The sequence below is a fragment of the Lutra lutra genome, chromosome 11 (assembly GCF_902655055.1).
Source record: "Lutra lutra chromosome 11, mLutLut1.2, whole genome shotgun sequence".
In the NCBI taxonomy this organism is placed as follows: domain Eukaryota; kingdom Metazoa; phylum Chordata; class Mammalia; order Carnivora; family Mustelidae; genus Lutra; species Lutra lutra.
In genome coordinates, this window is record NC_062288.1 from 560974 (window position 1) to 584530 (window position 23557).

A 23557-nucleotide genomic window follows, 5' to 3' on the forward strand; every position below is an offset into this window, starting at 1 on the left:
TATCAAGTAAGAACCAGCAAGTGTTGCTCCAGGTACAGAATGCATTTGGCTCCATTCAAGGTTTCTTGGAGCAATCCAGAGAATGTGCAGAAGGATCATTAAGAACAAGGCGAAGAGGAAGAAGAGGCTGAAGGGAAGGGAACAGGGCTCCCCACACCTCCGGCACCCGAGCCCCTGGCTGGCTGTCCTCTGCTCCGGCCACAAGGGCGATCCTCAGGGACCTTAACGCTCACGGCATGGAGACCAAACAGTCTCCTGGGATCAGCACTCGCCGTCCTCGGGCTCCCTCTTAGGCCCCAGAACCGCAGCCCCCAAAACCATCTGCAGCACAGAGACCTACCAGCCGTTGCAGGCAAAGGCCGCGGGACCCTAACACGAGCTGAGGTCCACTGCTCCTGGCAACCCTCCCAGAAAACCACAGGAGCCAGGGCTCCACCTTCTCTCCTCTCACGATAAACCCCGGGGACCTGATAACAACTGAGGACTTGAACACGGGAATTCTTGGGGGAAAAACTCGATTCTAACTGACATTCCCGTTCCCAGTCTGCTCCATGACACTCTGAAGCTCCCTGCTCCACACACAGCAGCCACCTAGGGTGGTTTTCCACGGCGACATTCCACTGAGGGCTCCCGGGGAAGGCTCCTTGCACCCATTCGAGTCCTGGATGACACCGTGAAGCAGTGCGACCCTTTTCAGGTGTGTCCGGGACAGTGTTTAGGCCTCGCCCGCACCATAATGAAGGGCTGCTGGGATCACGGGCGGGACCGCGTCCATCTAAACGAGGTTTGTGCGAGTTCTCCAGCAGCAGCCCACGCAAGTGCAGCCTCCAGCCTGTGTAGTTATGAAGTCCCTCATTCCGTCTCCACCCCAACCCCAGTTAAAGCCTCAGCTTGGTCAAGGCTGTGGCTGCGTTATTTACTGCTGTGGGAGGGAGCACAGCTGAGGAATCCCTTGCGCATCAGGTAGGGAGAGGCCCGCCCTCCGCGTGGGGATTGTCTACTGACACCTGGGCCTTGTGTCCAGGCTGTGGCACAGACCACACACCAGTGCGCACAAGTTTGCCCCCAGATTCAAGGGGGTTTTGCTTTCCGACCCTGCTAGCGGCTGGCGTCTACACTGCTCTGCCTTTGCCTCTTTCCCTGCTCCAGCAGCCCAAGCCGCCCTGAGTTCCTCCCCAGGAGGCTGCTTTCTCCGCTCCTGGGAGCAAGCCGGTTTAGCTCGCTCATGTGTTTGGCAGGAACCCAGTCACAAAGCACTAAGCCCCCAGCACTAACTACACATCCACACGCTGCAGCGAGGCCAACGAACAGCATTTGCTTCACGCGTTTCATCGACGTTGTGCAGTTCGGTCCCGGCGAGGTCAGTGTCTGAGCGCGAAAGTCTTGGGGAGATGAACCCCTGGGCTGCTGAGCGGCAGGCTCGGACCCTGAGCTCAGAGGACCCTGACGACCATTCTGACAAAGTGAGTTATTTCAAAGGAAGAAAATACGAAACCAAAAATAGAATTTTCAAGAACAGAAGCGCTATGAAGAACGAACCGCTAGCTGGTGTGCCATATGAGAGGAGCTGCATGACACCGACATGGCTCCCTATTAATAATGACTGAGAGACTAATCCCACTCAGCCCGTGATGAGGAATCTCCGGATAACTGAGCCCGCATGCTGTCCCCCATCTGTCTAAGGCCGAACATTTCGGAGGCGTGGCCGCCCTTCGTGGTGGCTGAGCACCCGGCGTCCCACGGCCTCGTGAGGGGCTTTCGCTGATCCGTCGCCCACTTGAGTCGGGAAGAGACTTCCCAGCTCGTTCTCCGCTTTGAGCGAGGAGCCACACACACGGACCTCGCTCTTCACTCCGAGAAAAAGCATCTCTGTAACGTCCCGATCGCGACATGGGCACCTGGGTCAGGCCCCTGCCACCGGCGGGCACGGCAGCCGGCGATGGCGAGGGACTCCCATGACTCACCGCGGCTGGCTGAAAGCCACGACTTCTTGCAGCGAAGGACCAGCTCCTGTCGGCAGTCGTCAGCACCGTCCACGATGGCGTGGAGCTGGTCCAGGCTGGCCGTGTACTTGAAAAACACGGGCTGGGGGCTTTCTCCATTTGAGCTTTTGACTTTGGTCAACTGGGAGCCATTGTGCTGTACTGAGGTCCAGGTGGTGTCCTCTGGGCGGAAACAGGGTTGGGAGGGAGACAGGGACTGTAACTAGGTTGAAGCAGTTAAACATAATGTGAAAGTCAGAAGCCTCCTTTATCTGAATTAGGGTTTTTTTTTTTTTTAATTTTTTTTTCAGCATAACAGTATTCATTATTTTTGCACCACACCCAGTGCTCCATGCAATCCATGCCCTCTACAATACCCACCACCTGGTGCCCCAACCTCCCACCCCCCACCCCTTCAAAATTCTCAGATCGTTTTTCAGAGTCCATAGTCTCTCATGGTTCACCTCCCCTTCCAATTTCCCTCAACTCCCTTCTCCTCTCCATCTCCCCTTGTCCTCCATGCTATTTGTTATGCTCCACAAATAAGTGAAACCATATGATAATTGACTCTCTCTGCTTGACTTACTTCACTCAGCATAATCTCTTCCAGTCCCGTCCATGTTGCTACAAAACTTGGGTATTCATCCTTTCTTTTTGCTTTTTTTTTTTTTTACAGCTTTATAAACATATATTTTTATCCCCAGGGGTACAGGTCTGCGAATCACCAGGTTAACACACTTCACAGCACTCACCATAGCACATACCCTCCCCAATATCCATAACCTCACCCCCCTCTCCCAACCCCCTCCCCCCATCAACCCTCAGTTTGTTTTGTGAGATTAAGAGTCACTTATGGTTTGTCTCCCTCCCAATCCTATCTTGTTTCATTTACTCTTCTCCTACCCCCTCAACCCCCCATGTTGCATCTCCTCTCCCTCATATCAGGGAGATCATATGATAGTTGTCTTTCTCCAATTGACTTATTTCGCTAAGCATGATACCCTCTAGTTCCATCCACATCGTCGCAAATGGCAAGATTTCATTTCTTTTGATGGCTGCATAGTATTCCATTGTGTATATATACCACATCTTCTTTATCCATTCGTCTGTTGATGGACATCTAGGTTCTTTCCATAGTTTGGCTATTGTAGACATTGCTGCTATAAACATTCGGGTGCACGTGCCCCTTTGGATCACTACGTTTGTATCTTTAGGGTAAATACCCAGCGGTGCAATTGCAGGGTCATAGGGTAGTTCTATTTTCAACATTTTGAGGAACCTCCATGCTGTTTTCCAGAGTGGTTGCACCAGCTTGCATTCCCACCAACAGTGTAGGAGGGTTCCCCTTTCTCCGCATCCTCGCCAGCATCTGTCATTTCCTGACTTGTTAATTTTAGCCATTCTGACTGGTGTGAGGTGATATCTCATGGTGGTTTTGATTTGTATTTCCCTGATGCCGAGTGATATGGAGCACTTTTTCATGTGTCTGTTGGCCATCTGGATGTCTTCTTTGCAGAAATGTCTGTTCATGTCCTCTGCCCATTTCTTGATTGGATTATTTGTTCTTTGGGTGTTGAGTTTGCTAAGTTCTTTATAGATTTTGGACACTAGCCCTTTATCTGATATGTCATTGGCAAATATCTTCTCCCATTCTGTCAGTTGTCTTTTGGTTTTGTTCACTGTTTCCTTTGCTGTGCAAAAGCTTTTGATCTTGATAAAATCCCAAAAGTTCATTTTTGCCCTTGCTTCCCTTGCCTTTGGTGATGTTCCTAGGAAGATGTTGCTGCGGCTGACGTCGAAGAGGTTGCTGCCTGTGTTCTCCTCAAGGATTTTGATGGAGTCCTTTCTCACATTGAGATCCTTCATCCATTTTGAGTCTATTTTCGTGTGTGGTGTAAGGAAATGATCCAATTTCATTTTTCTGCATGTGGCTGTCCAATTTTCCCAACACCATTTATTGAAGAGGCTGTCTTTGTTCCATTGGACATTCTTTCCTGCTTTGTCGAAGATGAGTTGACCATAGAGTTGAGGGTCCATTTCTGGGCTCTCTATTCTGTTCCATTGATCTATGTGTCTGTTTTTGTGCCAGTACCATGCTGTCTTGATGATGACAGCTTTGTAATAGAGCTTGAAGTCCGGAATTGTGATGCCACCAACTTTGGCTTTCTTTTTCAATATTCCTTTGGCTATTCGAGGTCTTTTCTGGTTCCATATAAATTTTAGGATTATTTGTTCCATTTCTTTGAAAAAAATGGATGGTACTTTGATAGGAATTGCAATAAATGTGTAGATTGCTTTAGGTAGCATAGACATTTTCACAATATTTATTCTTCCAATCCAGGAGCATGGAACATTTTTCCATTTCTTTGTGTCTTCCTCAATTTCTTTCATGAGTACTTTATAGTTTTCTGAGTATAGATTCTTAGTCTCTTTGGTTAGGTTTATTCCTAGGTATCTTATAGTTTTGGGTGCAATTGTAAATGGGATGGACTCTTTAATTTCTCTTTCTTCTGTCTTGTTGTTGGTGTACAGAAATGCAACTGATTTCTGTGCATTGATTTTATATCCTGACACTTTACTGAATTCCTGGACAAGTTCTAGCAGTTTTGGAGTGGAGTCTTCTGGGTTTTCCACATATAGTATCATATCATCTGCAAAGAGTGATAGTTTGACTTCTTCTTTGCCGATTTGGATGCCTTTAATTTCCTTTTGTTGTCTGATTGCTGAGGCTAGGACTTCTAGTACTATGTTGAATAGCAGTGGTGATAACGGACATCCCTGCCGTGTTCCTGACGTTAGCGGAAAAGCTTTCAGTTTTTCTCCATTGAGAATGATATTTGCAGTGGGTTTTTCATAGATGGTTTTGATAATATTGAGGTATGTGCCGTCTATCCCTACACTTTGAAGAGTTTTGATCAGGAAGGGATGCTGTACTTTCAAATGCTTTTTCAGCATCTATGGAGAGTATCATATGGTTCTTGTTCTTTCTTTTATTAATGTGTTGTATCACATTGATTGATTTGTGGATGTTGAACCAACCTTGCAGCCCTGGAATAAATCCCACTTGGTCGTGGTGAATAATCCTTTTAACGTACTGTTGAATCCTATTGGCTAGTATTTTGGCGAGAATTTTTGCTTCTGTGTTCATCAAGGATATGGGTCTATAGTTCTCTTTTTGGTTGGGATCCTTGTCTGGTTTTGGGATCAAGGTGATGCTGGCCTCATAAAATGAGTTTGGAAGTTTTCCTTCTGTTTCTATTTTTTGGAACAGTTTCAGGAGAATAGGAATTAATTCTTCTTTAAATGTTTGGTAGAATTCCCCCGGGAAGCCGTCTGGCCCTGGGCTTTTGTTTGTTTGGAGATTTTTGATGACTGTTTCAATCTCCTTACTGGTTATGGGTCTGTTCAGGCTTTCTATTTCTTCCTGGTTCAGTTGTGGTAGTTTATATGTCTCTAGGAATGCATCCATTTCTTCCAGATTGTCAAATTTGTTGGCGTAGAGTTGCTCATAGTATGTTCTTATAATTGTCTGTATTTCTTTGGTGTTCGTTGTGATCTCTCCTCTTTCATTCATGATTTTATTTATTTGGGTCCTTTCTCTTTTCTTTTTGATAAGTCTGGCCAGGGGTTTATCAATCTTATTAATTCTTTCAAAGAACCAGCTCCTAGTTTCGTTGATTTGTTCTATTGTTCTTTTGGTTTCTATTTCATTGATTTCTGCTCTAATCTTTATGATTTCTCTTCTCCTGCTGGGTTTAGGGTTTCTTTCTTGTTCTTTCTCCAGCTCCTTTAGGTGTAGGGTTAGGTTGTGTACCTGAGACCTTTCTTGTTTCTTGAGAAAGGCTTGTCCCGCTATATATTTTCCTCTCAGGACTGCCTTTGTTGTGTCCCACAGATTCTGAACCGTTGTGTTTTCATTATCATTTGTTTCCATAAATTTTTTCAATTCTTCTTTAATTTCCTGGTTGACCCATTCATTCTTTAGAAGGATGCTGTTTAGTCTCCATGTATTTGGGTTCTTTCCAAATTTCCTCTTGTGATTGAGTTCTAGCTTTAGAGCATTGTGGTCTGAAAATATGCAGGGAATGATCCCAATCTTTTGATACCGGTTGAGACTTGATTTAGGACCAAGAATGTGATCTATTCTGGAGAATGTTCCATGTGCACTAGAGAAGAATGTGTATTCTGTTGCTTTGGGATGAAATGTTCTGAATATATCTGTGATGTCCATCTGGTCCAGTGTGTCATTTAAGGCCTTGATTTCCTTGTTGATCTTTTGCTTGGATTATCTGTCCATTTCAGTGAGGGGAGTGTTAAAAATCCCCTACTATTATTGTATTCTTGTCGATGTGTTTCTTTGATTTTGTTATTAATTGGTTTATATAGTTGGCTGCTCCCATGTTAGGGGCATAGATATTTAAAATTGTTAGATCTTCTTGTTGGACAGTTCCTTTGAGTATGATATAGTGTCCTTCCTCATCTCTTATGATAGTCTTTGGCTTAAAATCTAATTGATCTGATCTAAGGATTACCACTCCTGCTTTCTTCTGATGTCCATTAGCATGGTAAATTCTTTTCCACCCCCTCACTTTAAACCTGGAGGTGTCTTCGGGTTTAAGATGAGTTTCTTGTAGGCAACACATAGATGGGTTTTGTTTTTTGATCCATTCTGATACCCTGTGTCTTTTGATTGGGGCATTTAGCCCATTAACATTCAGGGTAAGTATTGAGAGATATGAATTTAGTGCCATTGTATTGCCTGTAAGGTGACTGTTATTGTATATTGTCTCTGTTTCTTTCTGATCTACTACTTTTAGGGTCTCTCTTTGCTTAGAGGACCCCTTTCAATATTTCCTGTAGAGCTGGTTTGGTATTTGCAAATTCTTTCAGTTTTTGTTTGTCCTGGAAGCTTTTAATCTCTCCTTCTATTTTCAATGATAGCCTAGCTGGATATAGTATTCTTGGCTGCATGTTTTTCTCATTTAGTACTCTGAATATATCATGCCAGCTCTTTCTGGCCTGCCAGGTCTCTGTGGATAAGTCTGCTGCCAATCTAATATTTTTACCATTGTACGTTACAGACTTCTTTTCCCGGGCTGCTTTCAGGATCTTCTCTTTGTCACTAAGACTTGTCAATTTTACTATTAGGTGACGGGGTGTGGACCTATTCTTATTGATTTTGAGGGGCGTTCTCTGAACCTCTTGAATTTTGATGCTTGTTCCCTTTGCCATATTGGGGAAATTCTCTCCAATAATTCTCTCCAATATACCTTCTGCTCTCCTCTCTGTTTCCTCTTCTTCTGGAATCCCAATTATTCTAATGTTGTTTCGTCTTATGGTGTCACTTATCTCTCGAATTCTCCCCTCGTGGTCCAGTAGCTGTTTGTCCCTCTTTAGCTCAGCTTCTTTATTCTCTGTCATTTGGTCTTCTATATCGCTAATTCTTTCTTCTGCCTCATTTATCCTAGCAGTGAGAGCCTCCATTTTTGATTGCACCTCATTAATAGCTTTTTTGATTTCAACTTGGTTAGATTTTAGTTCTCTTATTTCTCCAGAAAGGGCTTTTATATCTCCCGAGAGGGTTGCTTTAATATCTTCCATGCCTTTTTCAAGCCCGGCTAGAACCTTGAGAATCGTCATTCTGAACTCTATATCTGACATATTACCAATGTCTGTATTGATTAGGTCCCTAGCCTTTGGTACTGCCTCTTGTTCTTTTTTTTGTTGTGAATTTTTCCGCCTTGTCATTTTGTCCAGATAAGAGTTTATGAAGGAGCAAGTAAAATACTAAAAGGGTGGCAACAACCCCAGGAAAATATGCTTTAGCCAAATCAGAAGAGATCCCAAATTGTGAGTGGGGTAGAAAGGGGATAAAAAGGGGTTCAGAAAGAAAAAAAACAGTAACTATTAAAAAAAAGAAAGCCGATAAAGAAAAAAATATAAAAAGAGGAAAAAAAATATATATATATATATATTAGATAAACTATTTAAAAAACGTTAAAAAAGAAAACGGTAAAAATTTAAAAAATTTAGCAGAAGAAGAGAAAAAGGAAAAAAATTGAAAAAGAAAAAAAAATTAAATTAACTGCAAGGCTAAAAAATCATGGGGAGAAAGCCATGAGTTCCGTTCTTTACTTTCTTCTCCTTGGAATTCCGCCGCTCTCCTTGGTATTGAAACTGGACTCCTTGGGAGGTGAACTTGGTCCTGGCTGGGTTTCCCGTTGATCTTCTGGGGGAGGGGCCTGTTGTAGTGATTCTCAAGCGTCTTTGCCCCAGGCGGAGTTGCACCGCCCTTACCCGGGGCCACGCTGAGTAATCCGCTTGGGTTTGCTTTCGGGAGCTTTTGTTCCCTGAGCGCTTTCCGTAGAGTTCCGGAGGACGGGAATGAAGATGGCGGCCTCCCAGTCTCCAGCCCGGAGGAGCCAAGAGCCCGGGGCCCCACTCCTCAGTGCGCCCTCAGAGAACAGCGCCCAATGACTCCCGTCACCCTGGCCTCCGGCCGCGCTCCGAGCTGACCGAGCTTGTGACCGGTTCATGGCAACCCCGAGCTGAGAGTCACTCCTCGGCTCTGTCTCTGTAGCCGGCTTCCCCGCTCCAATACCGGTAAGCTCTGCAACACTCAGACACCCCCGATCCTTCTGCGACCCTGCGGGACCTGAGGCCGCGCTGACCCCGCCTGGGCTTCACCCCAGTTAAGCCTCTGGAGTGATGTCCCTCAGCGGAACAGACTTTTAAAAGTCCTGATTTTGCTCCATTGCTCTGCCGCTCGCCGGGAGCCGGCTCCTCCCCCCGCAGTCTATCTTCCCGTCGCTTTGGATTCACTTTTCCGCCAGTCCTACCTTTCAGATAGTGGTTGATTTTCTGTTTCTAGAATTGCTGTTCTTCTTCTCTTCAATCTCCCGTTGGATTTGTAGGTGTTTGCAATCTTTAGATAAGCTATTTAGCTGATCTCCGCTACCCGAAGTAATCTCAGCCTTCTACTTCTCCGCCATCTTGATTCCCGAACCCTGAATTAGGGTTTTAATGTTTGTAGGGATCAGGTCTCTTTGGCGTTGGAGTCACCATAAGGGACACTGTTAAACGTTAGGAATAGGGACTCTCTTTATTGGAATTCGTGTTACCCTGAATGCAGCCAACATTGTCAGGGGGCCAATTCTTAAAATTCTATGTTATAATACTCAAAGTTATAAATAAAACATTTTGTCCCTTAATTTATGTCTTTCCATTACTGTAAGAAGCAGCTAAATTGTTACTGTGTGTGTATACACCCTTACATCAATATACGTATCACTCTTCACTGGACTGTTTTTCCTCTGGTAATCAAAAAATGCACAAGAGACACATGGGGGGGGATAAGCAGCTCACGTGATCATGCAAGACGGTAGGAAGTCAGGATGTTTGACAAAAATTGATCGTGTGTCAGCATCTCATTCAGTGCCCAGCCCCAAACGAGCGCCCGCTGGAGTCGCTAATATAACCATTCCTGTCAGGAACAACACACTAATGTCTGCTGGCAAATTCTGACCTATTTCTGCTCCACTGACTACCCATATTTTTAAAAGAGATTTTAAAACAATGGATGAGCACTCCACAGTGTTTCAAACAGAAGAGGAAGATCCCCCTTTCTTCTACCTTCCCCCAAAACCTAGCTCCTCCCACAGTGTAAAAGGGCCATGGTTCAGGGGCCAAAAGGCTGGCTTCATGTGGTCCTAACCCAACTTCATTTATAACATCAAATCACATAAAACTTCGTCTGGAACACGCATCCGGTACAGACATGATCGGTCGACTTATTTCCAAATTATAGGGGCTGGAAACAGTCACGTGAGGTTTGTTCTTATTACTTTTAATGGCTAAGACCTAAACAAGGTTAAAAAATCAAAACAATGTTACCAGGAACCTTCAGAGCCCTCCCTGCCCGCCCCTCCCCGTCCTGCCCCAGGAAAAACCTAATAGCCCCACAGGGGCTCACGGACCCATTGAATACAGTCAGAGATCCAGAGCAGAGAATGCCCAGGGGCCATAGCTCAAAGCCTATGAAAAACACATCAAATATGTAAAATCCAGTAGGAACAGGAGCAGACTGTGAGTCAGCATGACTAACACAGTCAGGGAGAGAAGGCTTCATAGATCATCCCCTCTCTCTGCTCTTTTAAGGGGCTCTGAGTGTTCCTATAGCAACTTGAATCCCACAGGTTTTTCTCCCCCCCTTTAATCATGTTTTCACCAGACATTTTATATTTCAACATTTTCCTGGAAATTTTTTTAAACGGACCTGGTGTTATTTTTTGCAATTACCTACTCACATTCCCGGTCAGGGTTTCTTCCACCAAACAAAAGGGGATGAGAGCACCGATGGAGAAGCCAAGAGCTGGGCTTGGGGATTCATGGGTTCTAATGCCGAAGGGTCATTTATGTCCATGGTTTATGGCACAAAGAGAAACGCTCTGCCTGAGGGGCTCCCGCAGGCTGGTGGTCCGTGTGAGGGACTCATGGTCGTGCATGTTACAGTGTAATCAGAGAACTCTTTCTTGAGTGGAGAGAAGGGAAATCTTCAAAGAATCTCCAAGCCGCCTTTTGAAAAAAAGAGAAATTTCAATGCTTGTCCTTTCTAGAAGTATCACTTGCAAGGCCCCAGCGACGGCTTGCTATGTTTCCACAACGTGGCACAACGTGGGATTTTCATAGGTTTCCAACTGTAGCTGGGAAGGCACCCTGGAGAGGCAACATAATGGAAACTCTCAAGGACGAGGAGACAGACCAAGGAACTGAAGGGACCAGCGTGATGGAAAGACACTTCGCTGTTACACACCATAGTACGGAGCACAAACGCGATCGGGGGAAATTAACTGTAATGGGGAAAATTTCAAGCAGGACTTTTGAACTGTTGAATAAGGCCCCATCATATCACGTTCTCCAGCTCAGCAGAGCCTCTTGTCTGCCCATGAGCAGGAGGTCTAACCGGGGCTCCTTCCCACCGTTCGCTTGGGCAAACCAACCTACATTAATGTGACGCTTTGGTTTGGTAAGCAGGATACAAAAAAATAACACTGATTCACCATATCATACGGCACCCCTAGTTTCTCTTTTTATTTTGCCAAATTATATCCACTTGGCAACCTGCAACACTTCGTACACTGTGGATTGTATCTCTGAACTATACAAGGCATCTTTTAAGGGAAAACAGGTGGTCGAATGGGGAAAAGGAAACGGATGTGTATTTTCCACGGTCGGGGAAATGTGAACCCAAGGTGGGTCTGCTATGCTTGTTTTCATCTCCCCAAGGGAAAAGAAGAAAAAAGACTTGATTGTAAAAACCCCGATGCCTGTCTAGGTGGTCAGTCTGTCCCTCACGAGATGGACATTGATCTCCAGGAAAGGGAAGGCAAGAATCCCCTTTCTGACAGATGCCTGAAATGAAGTCCAAGCTGGGTCCAACACCACCTCTTCGGAAACAACGCAAGCTGCCTGCATCTCTTCTGATGGGAAGTGGGTGCTCGAGTTCAAAGACGAGGAGGAAGGCAACATGAGAGGCGATGGGACCCGTTGCCTCCCACGTGCAGAAGAAGAACCAGTGGAGGACAGGCACTCACAGTGACACAGGACGGCAGAGGGATGGGAAGACTAGCGGGTGTCCCTGGAGTCACCAAGATGACGTGAACACTGTGTTCTGGGTGGGACAGCCCCAACCCTTCTCAGGACTCTGCAGTGTCATGATCCAGAGGAAAACACCACAGCAGGCGGCTCCCATCCGTCTCACAGCCCAATCCTCCTGCTGCCCAGAAAATGGAAGGGAAGCCTGGGAACACCCACTCACCCAACTTCAGGAAACTATGCCACGTCACCACGCAGTGTGGCCACCAGGCTTTCTGAGGTGCTCAAGTTCTCAAAGAGCACTGAGGCCCATGTACCTGGGTGCCTCATGCACCTGGGTCTTATCCTGGATTTCAAAGGAAAACACTCCCGGGGAAAAGAGAACCAGATCACGGGCTCTGATGGGCACCTGTGTGCACACAGGGCTGGGAGGGCCAAGCAGCTGCTGTGAACATCCAGTGGGGGCTGGAGGGAGACAATTGGTGGCTCTGATCTGCCCCCGCCCTAGGCCTAGGAGGCACCAGCCCTGCCATGTTGTCCATGTGCCAGAGCCCAGGAGGATCTTCTTGTGTTTCACCAAGGAGAGGGACGGCTCCTTGCAGCAGGCAGCCCCTGGGTCCTGGGAGAGGCCCAGAGGCCATGCTGCCTCAGCCCCACCCCTGTGGGTCCCTCCGGATCAGTATTTGCATTAGGGACCTTACGAGGGCTGCCGTTCTTATCACGGTTCGGAGGCCTTGAGCTTTGCATGATTCACGTTAGTATTTTCCACGCAAGACAATGCTCTGAGACACAACTAGACACCCCAAGAAGTGTAGCTACTTCACGGCCTTCTTCTCCTGGGGCTTCAGAGGGTCATCTTGTCACTTAACAGGTCATACCAAGTGTAGCTTTATGTGTCCGCTCAGTCATTAGTGTGGACACCTGCTGTTTAACGTGGAGGGACACAGGGCCCCACTCCCACAACCTCCCACATGCTCAGTACCATGAAATGTCATTAGAGTCTACCCCTGCATTTCAGCCCACCACATGGCAAGAGAGCAATTTCCTCGGAGAGAACACTGCATAGACACTTACAAAATTAGATACAGACGGAATACTGTGTCATGGTCAATGGGAGAATACGGGCTCTAATCGGTGCTCTTGGAATCAAAAAAACATTCTCTAAGTTTTCAATGCCACACTTGTTAAATGGGAGGTGACATCAAAAGACTGAAAACCATGGTTCTGGCCATCTTCAAAGGCCAAGGCAGTTAACCAGGCACGATGCTGGCCCAGCCGCCATTTGAGGGCTGGATTCTCACTGCTTGTCAAGACCATCTTCCTGTCCATCCACAGGCAGGGCCATGCTGATGAGAGCGGAAGACGAACTTTCCCCAAACACGCGTCTCTCCACTCCCTTGGGAGCAGGGACAGGACCTGGTCTGGAAGTTGTGTGTCCCCATAAATGCTGGGCGCACCTACTTTGGCGACTCCCTTTAGAAGGTGCAGGAGATCAGCCAGAATGATGTCTCCTCCGTGGGAGCAGGAAGGATTTCTTCCAGGCAAAAGCCCATAGAAAAGAGATGCAGGGTCGTGGTGCGTGACCATCATCAAAGAGCAGATTTTCTCTTCTTTTTTTTTTCCTTATAAATTCTAACATCTCAACATTATAGAATCTTCTGGAAGAGATGCAATTTTTGAGCAAAACTTGCCACATGTGACATGATGATGCCATGCTTACTGTCCATCTCAGTTTTCAAGGGCAAAGCAGAGAACAACGAAATCACAACTCTTCCCAAGCAGAGAAAAATAAATTCCACAGAGGCTGTGCATGTGTTCATGAAGGAGACTCTCCAACCCACACGAAGTGCCTTTTTATTTTGTTTTATTTTATTTTTTACAAATTCCCAGCAAGTGTCCCTATCTATAGGCGTACCTCAGAGATACACAGGCCCCGGTCCAGACCACCTGAATAACACATATACCGCAAAATGGCGAGTCAGAAGAACGTTTCGGTTTCCACTGCATGTACAGGTCACCTCTCCGCCCTCCTGGAGTCAGAATGAAGTGTGCAATGACATGACATCTAACAAACGTACATACCTCGATCAAGAGTGCCTCTTTTTTTTTTTAAGATTTTATTTATTTGTCAGAGAGAGAGGAGAGCGAGCGAGCACAGGCAGACAGAATGGCAGGCAGAGGCAGAGGGAGAAGCAGGCTCCCCGCCAAGCAAGGAGCCCGATGTGGGACTCGATCCCAGGATGCTGGGATCATGACCTGAGCCGAAGGTAGCTGCTTAACCAACTGAGCCACCCAGGCGTCCCTCAAGAGTGCCTCTTGCTGAACGAAGGCCAGCCATCATCAGCACTCCCAGCGAGCCGCGATCTTTGCTGCTAGAGAGCCTTGCCTTGCTGTTGGCGCTGCTGACTGATCAGTGTGGTGGTGCCGAAGGTCAGGGCGGCTGTGGCCACTTCTGAAAACAAGACAACGGAGACGTCTGCAGCACAACTGACTCCTCCTCTCCTGAGTGACGTCTCTATAGCGTGGGATGCCATCGGGTCGCATTTTACCCACAGTAGAATTTCTTCCAAACTGTCAACTAAGCGGATGCAATATTCTAAACACTTTGTTCTTTCAACCACCTTCACCGGGCGTAGATCCCACCTCCAGAAACCACTTTCTCTGCTCATTTGTCAGCAGCAAACTCTTCATGCATTCAAGCTGTATCCGGAGTCTGCAGCGGGTCTGTCCCATCCTCAGGCTCCACTTCTAATTCTGGCTCTCTTGCTATCTCCACCACTTCTGCAGTGACCTCTTCCTCTGAAATCCTGAGCCCCTCAAAGTCATCCATGAAGACTGGAATCTACTTCTTCCAAATTCCTAGTTATGGTGACATGTTGATTGCTCCCCATGAATCATGAATGGTCTCCATGGCATCTAGGATGGTGAATCCTTCCCAGAAGGTTTTCAATTGACCTTGCCCAGGTCCATCCGAGGAGTCACTATCCAGGGCAGCTACAGCCTTAGGAAATGTTATTTCTTTTTTTTTTTTAAGACTTTATTTATTTATTTGACAGACGAAGATCACAAGTAGGCAGAGAAGCAGGCAGAGAGAGAGGAGGAAGCAGGCTCTCTGCAGAGCGGAGAGCCCGATGCGGGGCCCAATCCCAGGACCCTGGGATCATGACCTGAGCCGAAGGCAGAGGCTTTAACCCACTGAGCCACGCAGGTGCCCCAGGAAATGTTATTTCTTAATGACAACGACCTGCCGGTTGAAATGACTCCTGAATCATGGGCTGCAGAATGGATGCTGTTAGCAGACATGAAAACCACGCAAATCTCACTGTCAGACGCCATCAGAACTCTGGGGCGATCGGGTGCGCAGTCGGTAAGTGATGATAACATGAAAGGAAATTTTTTTCTTTTTTTCCTTAGGCGGGTCTCAACAATGGGCTTAAAACACGCAGTGCACCATGCTGTGAACAGATGTCCTGTCCTCTAGGTTCACAGAGCACAGGCAGAGGAGACTTGCCGTAATTCCTAAGGGCCCTAGGATTGGAGACATGATAAATCAGCACCTGCTACACGTTAAAAGTCACCCGTTGCACTGGCCCCAACCAGACGATCAGCCTGTCCATGGAAGCCGTGAAGGCAGCACTGACTCCTCCAGTCTAGCCGGGGAAGTCCTCGATGGCACCTTCTTCCCGTGGGAGGCTCTCGTGTCCACCCTGAAAATCTTCTGGTCAGTGCAGGCGCCTTCGGGAACGATCTCGATCTTCCGGATCTCCCGGATCTCCCGGTCACTTGCGGCAGCTCCCATGGCCGCGCGTGCTGCTTTGCCTTGCGCTTTTTAAGAAACACGATGGCTCAGTCAGCACAAGGTGACAGAGTCCATGGTAAGTGCTGGGTCACTGACATGCTGAATCGATGCATCAGGATCCGAGCAGGGCAGTGGGCAGGTATACAGCCGATCACACCCTCAGCATGTTCCTCGAGCCCCTGCCGACTCTTACGAACCTGATGCAGAGTCATAGCTTTGCCTTCATGCCATCTCCTCCCTGAGACAAGTGTTTCCACGGTGCCATGTCTGGGGACCAGTGTTTGGAACACGACTAGGAACACATCAGAGGACAACTGTGGGGGATTTCCGGGGGCACATGGCCCCACTGTCCCCGCAGGCAGAGCCATCAAGCTCACGTTTCTCATCCCGCCATCACTGAAGTTAGATTCTATCTCTTCTGCATAGGAAGGGGATCGATCTGTTAACAAACTGCATAAACAGTCCCTTCAAAATAGTTTATTTTTTTTGTTGTTTTGGTTGCTTTTATACTAAAGATACTAAAATTTATACAGAGTGTATTCAGAATATATTCTGACATCAGAGTTACCAAGTATATACTTGTAGCCATTGCTTTAGAGTTTTGTTTTTTGCGTGTTTCTCCAAGTGTGAGTATTGGTTTATAATAATTAAAGAATACTTCATTGTCCATGGGCATGGTAGCTTCATGGAGAAGGTGACCTTGCAGCGGAAATATTTCCCTCTCGGGAGAAGAAGGCCAGGATCTTAGTTCTTCCACCGTCACAACGAGGTCTGTTGGGGGACCTCATGGGACTGTAACTCTGGGTCCTTCCTGGATCACCGTGGATTGTTTTAAACTTTTGATTAAAAACTTCAGTGTAGCTTTGGGAAATATTTTTCGTCTTTGAGTTGGCCTCTGTATTTCTCTGTCTTTAGCACGGCACTTTCCTTATGGCTTTGAGTTTCATAAAAACCCTTGGCATTTAAAATTATTTGGAAATCCTCTCTGCAGTATTTCTAACAAAGCAGGATGTATATGTGTGTGTGTGCGCACGCGTGCGTGTTCCATGCTCCAGCTCAACCCTAACTCGTGGAACTCTATGACATTTATTCATCACATAGAATAAGAATATACTAACCTTAGGGGTTTTCTTTTATGAAAGGCAGCTAGAAAATTTCTAAAAACTTAATTACCCAAAAGATCTTATGATACAATGATCTGTACTTTGCTTGGTCATTTGCAAAGTAATATGAAGGTGTACATGGTTGTTAAGTGTTATCTGATAATAAAACATATAGCAATATCAATCATTAAATCATTACCCCAACATTCATGAATTCCTACACACACAGACACACACACGTGTGCTTTAAAGCTCTAAGACTTTCCAAGATTAAGTTAGAGAGTTTGGAAGATGTTTAGCTTACAGAATCCATGCCTTCAATATTATCTTAAGGCATGTGAGCGATTCTGCTGCCTTTGTGGATGCGGTGGTCATTAAATTCCATCACAGCCAATTTTACAAACGGAGCAACAGAACCGTGGCCTGGACAAGAAATGAGCAGTGGCACTGAATTTTACAGCTGCATTGGCTCTATTTCTCCGTTCTGTGATGCCCTTTGCCCTCTTTCCATTTTAATTTTGGTGGACACAGGGTAGGCTGTGCCAATGAAACCAAAGATCCAAGCCCCGTGGCCATGGCTTCTGAATCTGTATGTACATTGGAAAATCTCAGGGAGCTTCATAAAAACACAGCTTTTCCTGGGATGCTGCCGCAGAACCCGATCCTGCTGAGAGCAGAGCTGCCCTTCCGTGGACAGTGGACAAGGGTGTGGGGACCCAGAGATGGCCCATGTTGCTGTGGGATGCTGGACAGCATCCACCAGCCACCCCAAAGCAAAGGGGAGCCTGCTGGTCTGTTCAATTAATGTGTAAAGTCATTCTCCAAAATACGTTTTTAGAAGTTCGTATTGCTGAGGAGATTCTAACTACCCAGCGGGCTTTCAGATGACACACTGCACTTGTTTTTATGACCAACAGGTCCCCACTAACTATTTGCACAGCTGGCCACCCAAACCTCAGGTGTTCACTGTGGGAATCCTGCTCTCCTCTGCAGACCCGCCTCTTCCCTCTGCTAATACCCGCATCCTCCTTCCAGGGCTCAGATGCAAACATGGAAGACGTTCCAGATGCCTGTCTTCCTCCAGCCACATTCGGTCCATGGTTTCGGCCCCCGACTCCCTCCCCTCCTCCATTCCCATCTGCTCCATCCCATCCCCACTAACGGGTCTCCTTGCTCCTGCCAGGCACAGCCTGGTGGCCAAAAGCCCCAACTACTCTGCCACTGGGAGTCCTGGACCTGTCACTTTCCGGTGGCGTGACTCAAGGGTCCCCTCGGGTCCCTCCCCCGGCGTCTGTCCAACAGATTAGGATCCCGGGAGTGCACTCCCTCTGCTTGAAGGCTTGCTCGGGTTTTCTGGAAGCAAACCTAACTTTCAAACTGAGTGCTTCCCTGGATGGCTCTATTTAAAATTGTGACCCCTCCCCCTATCCATGGTCTGTGCGCCCCCCCCCCCATATTCAGCGTCACAGCACCTGCCTCCGCGCACCATCTACCTGCTCCAGCAGCAGCTCGCAGGGCTCTGGTTCTGCGGGGACCTGCGCACCGCACACCGGGGGCAGGGAGTGTTCTCCTACGCTCCCTGCCGCGGTGACCGCCCTGCCCAGCGCAAAGCGGGCACTGAGGACACAGGAGCTCCGTGTTGGGAGGCACTGTTTTTTCAACTCCTCAGTGTGGGGCATTACTTGGACATTTCTCTGAGTCACGCCTGGGAGGAAAGTGATTCACATCCTCAGGAAACAGTCGGTGAGGCCTTCTTCTTACATAAATTGATCAAGAGATTTTACCTTTTAGAGGATCCTTCTTGCCTCGAGGATTAAAAAAAAAAAAAAAAAAAAACCTCTGGCTTATGTGTCATCAGATAGTTTCTTGTGTTACCCAGAATCAAAACCTGAGATCTGCTCTTGCTTTCTCTTCGCACTTTGACAGAACTGCTCTTCCCTCTGCTAGTGGGCTCACTCTGAAAGGGCAGCCGCGATGACAGGCCATCAAAACACATCAGCGATGCTATGAAATTCGTATGAAAACAAGTGTCTAGGAGCCAGCGGCACATTCCAAAGGCACTTTATACATACACACAACGAAGGCTTCCTGATGAAGCCTGGACCATGTGTCCACTTACATGATTAAACTATTTACCTTCCGTATAACCATACACAGCAGACAATCAGGCCGTTAGCTGCCTGTCATGCCCTTTGCAGCAAATGTCTTTTTTTTTTTTTTAATAAACATGAGCTCGGCCTTGCCAGCCCTGCCAGCGGTTAATTACCAAGAAAACAGCTTCAGTCATTGGAAATGCACTCATCTTTGCCATGTGCCGCTGGGGTCATTTTCACTTTTCTCCGGATCTCGAAATTTTTCAGTGTATAAGGAACTTTGCTTATAGGACAAAATATATGAAAATCTTTAATAGGTCGCAGACTTCTGTGATAATTAGGCATGTGATGGATAGAAGTAGAATGTATTACTGGGATGCCAGCCTCTTTATGTAGCTTTCTCTGTTCTTGGCATTCACTTGAGCCATGAAAACAAAGCAGAAATTGAGTAAGTTGAAGGCCTGTTACAACCACTGGAGCCCAGGATATCTAGAAAGATCCTTACATACTTAATACATTGCATACCTTTCAGCAAAGGCAGTCAATATATTTATCTCCTATCCCGTTGCAATGTTTTGGTCAGTTTCTATGATAAGATGCTTGCCCCAAAGCCCCCAACAGTCATCCATCCATCCAGTGCAAAGTTGGGGATAGTTTTGGGGCTGGAAGATAAAATTGATCCAATTCAGATCAACACTAGATTCACCATCACCAAAATGCTCAGATTTTATATATGGAGTGAGAGTAGGTGTAGAAACCACAGCAGAACTTCCAGCTTGTCACAAACCGCCATGTCATTCCCCATAAATGACTCCTTCCATCCAGAAATTGCAACCCTATTGGGGTGACACGTAGCCAGAGCAGAGAAAGCAAATTATAACCAGGTCAGGGTTACCTGAGAACCATTTACAGCTGACTTTTCTGACCAGTGTCTCAGATTATGCAGGGTCAGACTCTAAGGTTGACGAAGTCCCCGCCAGGTCCACACCACTAGAGTAGCACGGGAAGTTTGTAAAGGAGGGTTGTTTCTACCAGCGAAATGGGACGTGAGCACAGAAGGGAACACAAAACACACACACGCACACACGCGCATGCGCGCACACACACGCGCACATGCACGCACACGCGCGCATGCACATGCACACACACACGGAGGCGTTCAAAATTGCATCAGTTCACGGACAGCTGTCATTCACCACGGTACACGCACTGATCCTTTGCAGAACTTGCCTACAACACACCTGTATCCATCCACCATATATAAATGGGTTTCTAGGGACAATGAAATATTGCTTATACATAGTTGCACAGGAACACACATGTTACTCGACAGAGCTAAGCCTCATGGTTTTGCATATAGCAACCAATCACATGAGCTTAACGGGCACAGTAAAGCGTATCATTAGCGTACCTGTCATGTTGCAGTACACAAGAGCAGGTCCCAGCGGGCCACTTCCGTCTGAATCGATATAGTAGAACCCTGAGGAGTCCCCTCTGTGCCTGTGGGCGTCACAGGACTGCTCGAACAGAGCTGCAAAGGACAGGGGTCTCAGACAGGGCTGCAGTGGGACGGATCCCTCCCTGTCCTTAGTGATGGGATGCTTTCCCCAGTGATACTCGTTCTGCCTTGCTCTCCGGGATGGTTTCTCCAGGGGAGTGTTGCCCTGTGTCAGTCAGGCAGCATGAAGATCCTGAAGCTTGGAGTGAAAGATTTTAAGAGGTTATCACCATGTGTATCTGAACCCTGCCTGCTCTAGCAACAAGATTCATTCCAAAATCATGGTAACTGGCCTCACGCTATCTCCTTCTACTCTGTCCCATGATGTTTAAGTCTCGGAAGTGCACTGGCTTCGTCTCCCTAAGTAATCTGTTATTATCTAATAACCACATCTATGTATTAAATTACTCAGTAGTTATATCCTCTGTTTACTTAAAATGATCTACTTGTGCAATGCATTACTTTCCAGAGGAGTTTTATAAATCAGCAAGTCTCCTTCACTCCATTTATAATATGTGTTTTAAAAGGAAATTTCCTGAAATGCTTTGCAAATGATTATTCAAGCAATTGAAAGTCAAAATTATATATATATATGTATATATATATATGTATACACACACACATGAAATATCTCTCAGTAATTTCAACATATCCCAATTCTTAGTTGAATTTTTTATACATGCAATAAATATTTTGCTATCACAAGGCAAGTGACTAACATCAGTAGATGATGGACTTAATCAATGTTCAGAATAAGTCTAAATGACTAATCAACTGAGTAATAGCTCCCACGTGTCTCCCTCATTGCCTTAATAGGAAAGACCCTTTGAAAACCTGAGAAGTGGCTAATGGCAGCCAGTCAAGGACAATGCGGACTGGATCCCTCAGCCCCCCTAAGGCTGAGACCTGGCATCCATGAACACAGACCCGCAAGTGGCCAGGCCAGAATCATAGAGCGGAGTGATCCTAGCAGAGACAGAGGGTCCGAGCGTGGGCGGAGGACAGACACCATTCTAAGCTCGCTGGATTATCTACTTTGAAATCTCTGCCTCTTTTGAAAAGCGAGGAGAATCCGGGAGAAGCGGGGCAGCCAGGGCAGAGGGGTTTTCTGCTTTCTCACAGAAGAAGATCAAAGTCATGTCTGCCTGCCCAAGGATTTTGCAAAATACGACATTCTTTTATAAATTATGGCTGAGTGTCAGTGTGTCAAATTAGATTGGCCCCCATCTGTCACACACCTAGCACCACCGTCCACTCATGGCCACAGAGACAACACGGATTGCTTTCCCAGACGTGCTGGCAGTTTGCCCACTCATGTTTGTGTTTCTGCAAATACATAATATGCTCGTAACTGCTTAGGAGAGTGTCCAGAGGGACAGACGCAAAGTGCTAATGGTGGTTACATTTGGGTTGGGGCTGGGCCTGCCTGGGGACCAGAGGCAGAGAAGGAAACACTAGGAAGACACCTGCTGTACATGTGAATGCAGACACATTCGCTGGACACTAACACCAAAATCTGATGGTCTCTGATCCCTTCCTGTGGCTTTGGAATTATCCCACCTTCACTTCGGTAGACAGAGAATCAGAATAAAGTCAGTTCAGTCATTCGACCAAATCAAATTATGAAGCCCACGAGTGAAAGATGCTTTTTTATAACACCTGGGACTTTTTCAATCAGAGTTGTTTCGAGTGATGTTTAAATCAGAGTTACTGATAACGCTTAAGCAACTGTGCCTTAGTCATTAAGTCTGTGTAGGACACCTTGCTTGATGTGATGGGCAGACACTGTAAGGAGGAGGCCACCCCATTCCTAGCTCCAACTCTAGACCAGTCACTCAGCCTCAGACTGCCCAGATGCCCAGCTCCTTCCAAATAGTTACCTCAGCAAGTTCTTACCTGGCATCATAATAGTAAATAGAGATGCAGGTAGAATTTCTCTGGTTTAACTTATGGGATTTTGGGGAGTGGGGATGAGTGACCTCCCTTTGTCTGCAGAGCCTCCTGTCCCCTCTGCAGAAACCCCTGGGCTGGGGACTGGGCCTTCTCATCCCAACAATGATGCCTGCTTCCCTGGGGTTCAGTTCACTTAAGGTTAGATACAGGACAATCCATGCTTTGCTCGGTGAATTTTCATGTCATGCTGTCTCTCTAAAGGCCCAGAGAAGGGAGACATGCTACAAATGAAGGGACTAAGAAATGGTGGCAGCCACTCTGGAAAACAGTATGGAGGTTCCTCAAAAAGTTGAAAATAGAGCTACCCTATGACCCAGCATTTCCACTACTGGGTGTTTGCCTGGAAGATACAAATGTCATGATCCAAAGGGGCACGTGCACCCCAATGTTTATAGCAGCAATGTCCACCATATTCAAACCAGGGAAAGAGCCCAGACGTCCACTGACAGATCAATGGACAAAGAAGATGTGGTGTGAAAATACAATGGAATATTCCTCAGCCATCAGAATGGATGACATCTTGCCATGTGCAACAACATGGATGGAACTAGAGGGTATTATGCTCAGTGAAGTAAGTCAATCAGAGATAGACAACCATCATGTGATCTCACTCAAAATTGGAATTTAAGAAACAAAACAGGGGAGCATAAGGGAAGGGAGGGAAATATAAAATAAGATGGAATCAGAGAGAGAGACAAACCGTAAGAGATGCTTATGAGAACAAACGAAGTTTGCTGGAGGGGAAGAGGTGGGGGAGATGGGGTCATTGGGTGATGGGCTTTAAGGAAGGCATGGGATGGAATGGGCACTGGGTGTTACAGAAAACAGATGAGTCACTGACCTCTCCCTCTGAAACTAATAATACACTATGTGTTAATGAATGGAATTGGAATAAAAATAAATTAATTTAAATAAAAGAAATGTCACTGATACACAAAAAAAGGAAAAAGTAGAATAAAAACATAGACAACAAAAGCTAGTAATTAGAAAGCAGTGAGGATCTCGGGCTCTGTCATGAGCTTCTAGTAGTAATGAATTAGGGGTCAATAAAGTGTGCTTAGCTATGAAATTGAGAAAATAATTCTCCAGGAAAGAGACTGGTATTCAAGGTGGAAGAAATGGGATGGAGAGGTAGGTGGTCGAGAGCCCTCACTGGCAGCGGTGTCACCACGGTCAAAGGAGCTGACCTCTGTCTTTCCTCAAGCTCACAGTGTGGAAAATAAAGCACTTACCTTCCAGGGCAGTTCTGAGGGTTAAAGGAGTAGAAACGTGCAGAACTAGACAGAGTGAGGGTCCCATGGGCATGTGGGAAGTCCCCAGTGTGTAAACCACCACCATCATCAAAGAGCATCAAGATTGCTAGGGACCTGAATGTTTGCCTGGCTTCTGGCTGACATCTAGAAACCCCCACCCCCATGATATTTCCCATCCTGTGCTCCTCTGGAGACTCTCCCCGTGTGGTTTTATAAATATTGACCATCAGTACTTTGTCCTCTTTATTTTGGCAGACAGTACTTGAGAACCAAGGTTGGGTC

At 46.5% G+C, this 23557-nt stretch overlaps 1 protein-coding gene across 1 annotated transcript in view; it reads right to left on the reverse strand.

Moving 5' to 3' along the window:
- The window catches only part of LOC125080705 (contactin-associated protein-like 3), a 202819-nt gene that overhangs the window by 44746 nt on the left and 134516 nt on the right, over window positions 1-23557 (reverse strand). Inside the window, exons 12-13 of the mRNA XM_047694676.1 lie at window positions 19983-20102; window positions 1965-2165 (exon numbers count right to left, since the gene is read on the reverse strand). Coding sequence (XP_047550632.1) covers window positions 1965-2165; window positions 19983-20102 — 321 coding nt within the window. The remainder of the gene's footprint in view (window positions 1-1964; window positions 2166-19982; window positions 20103-23557) is intronic.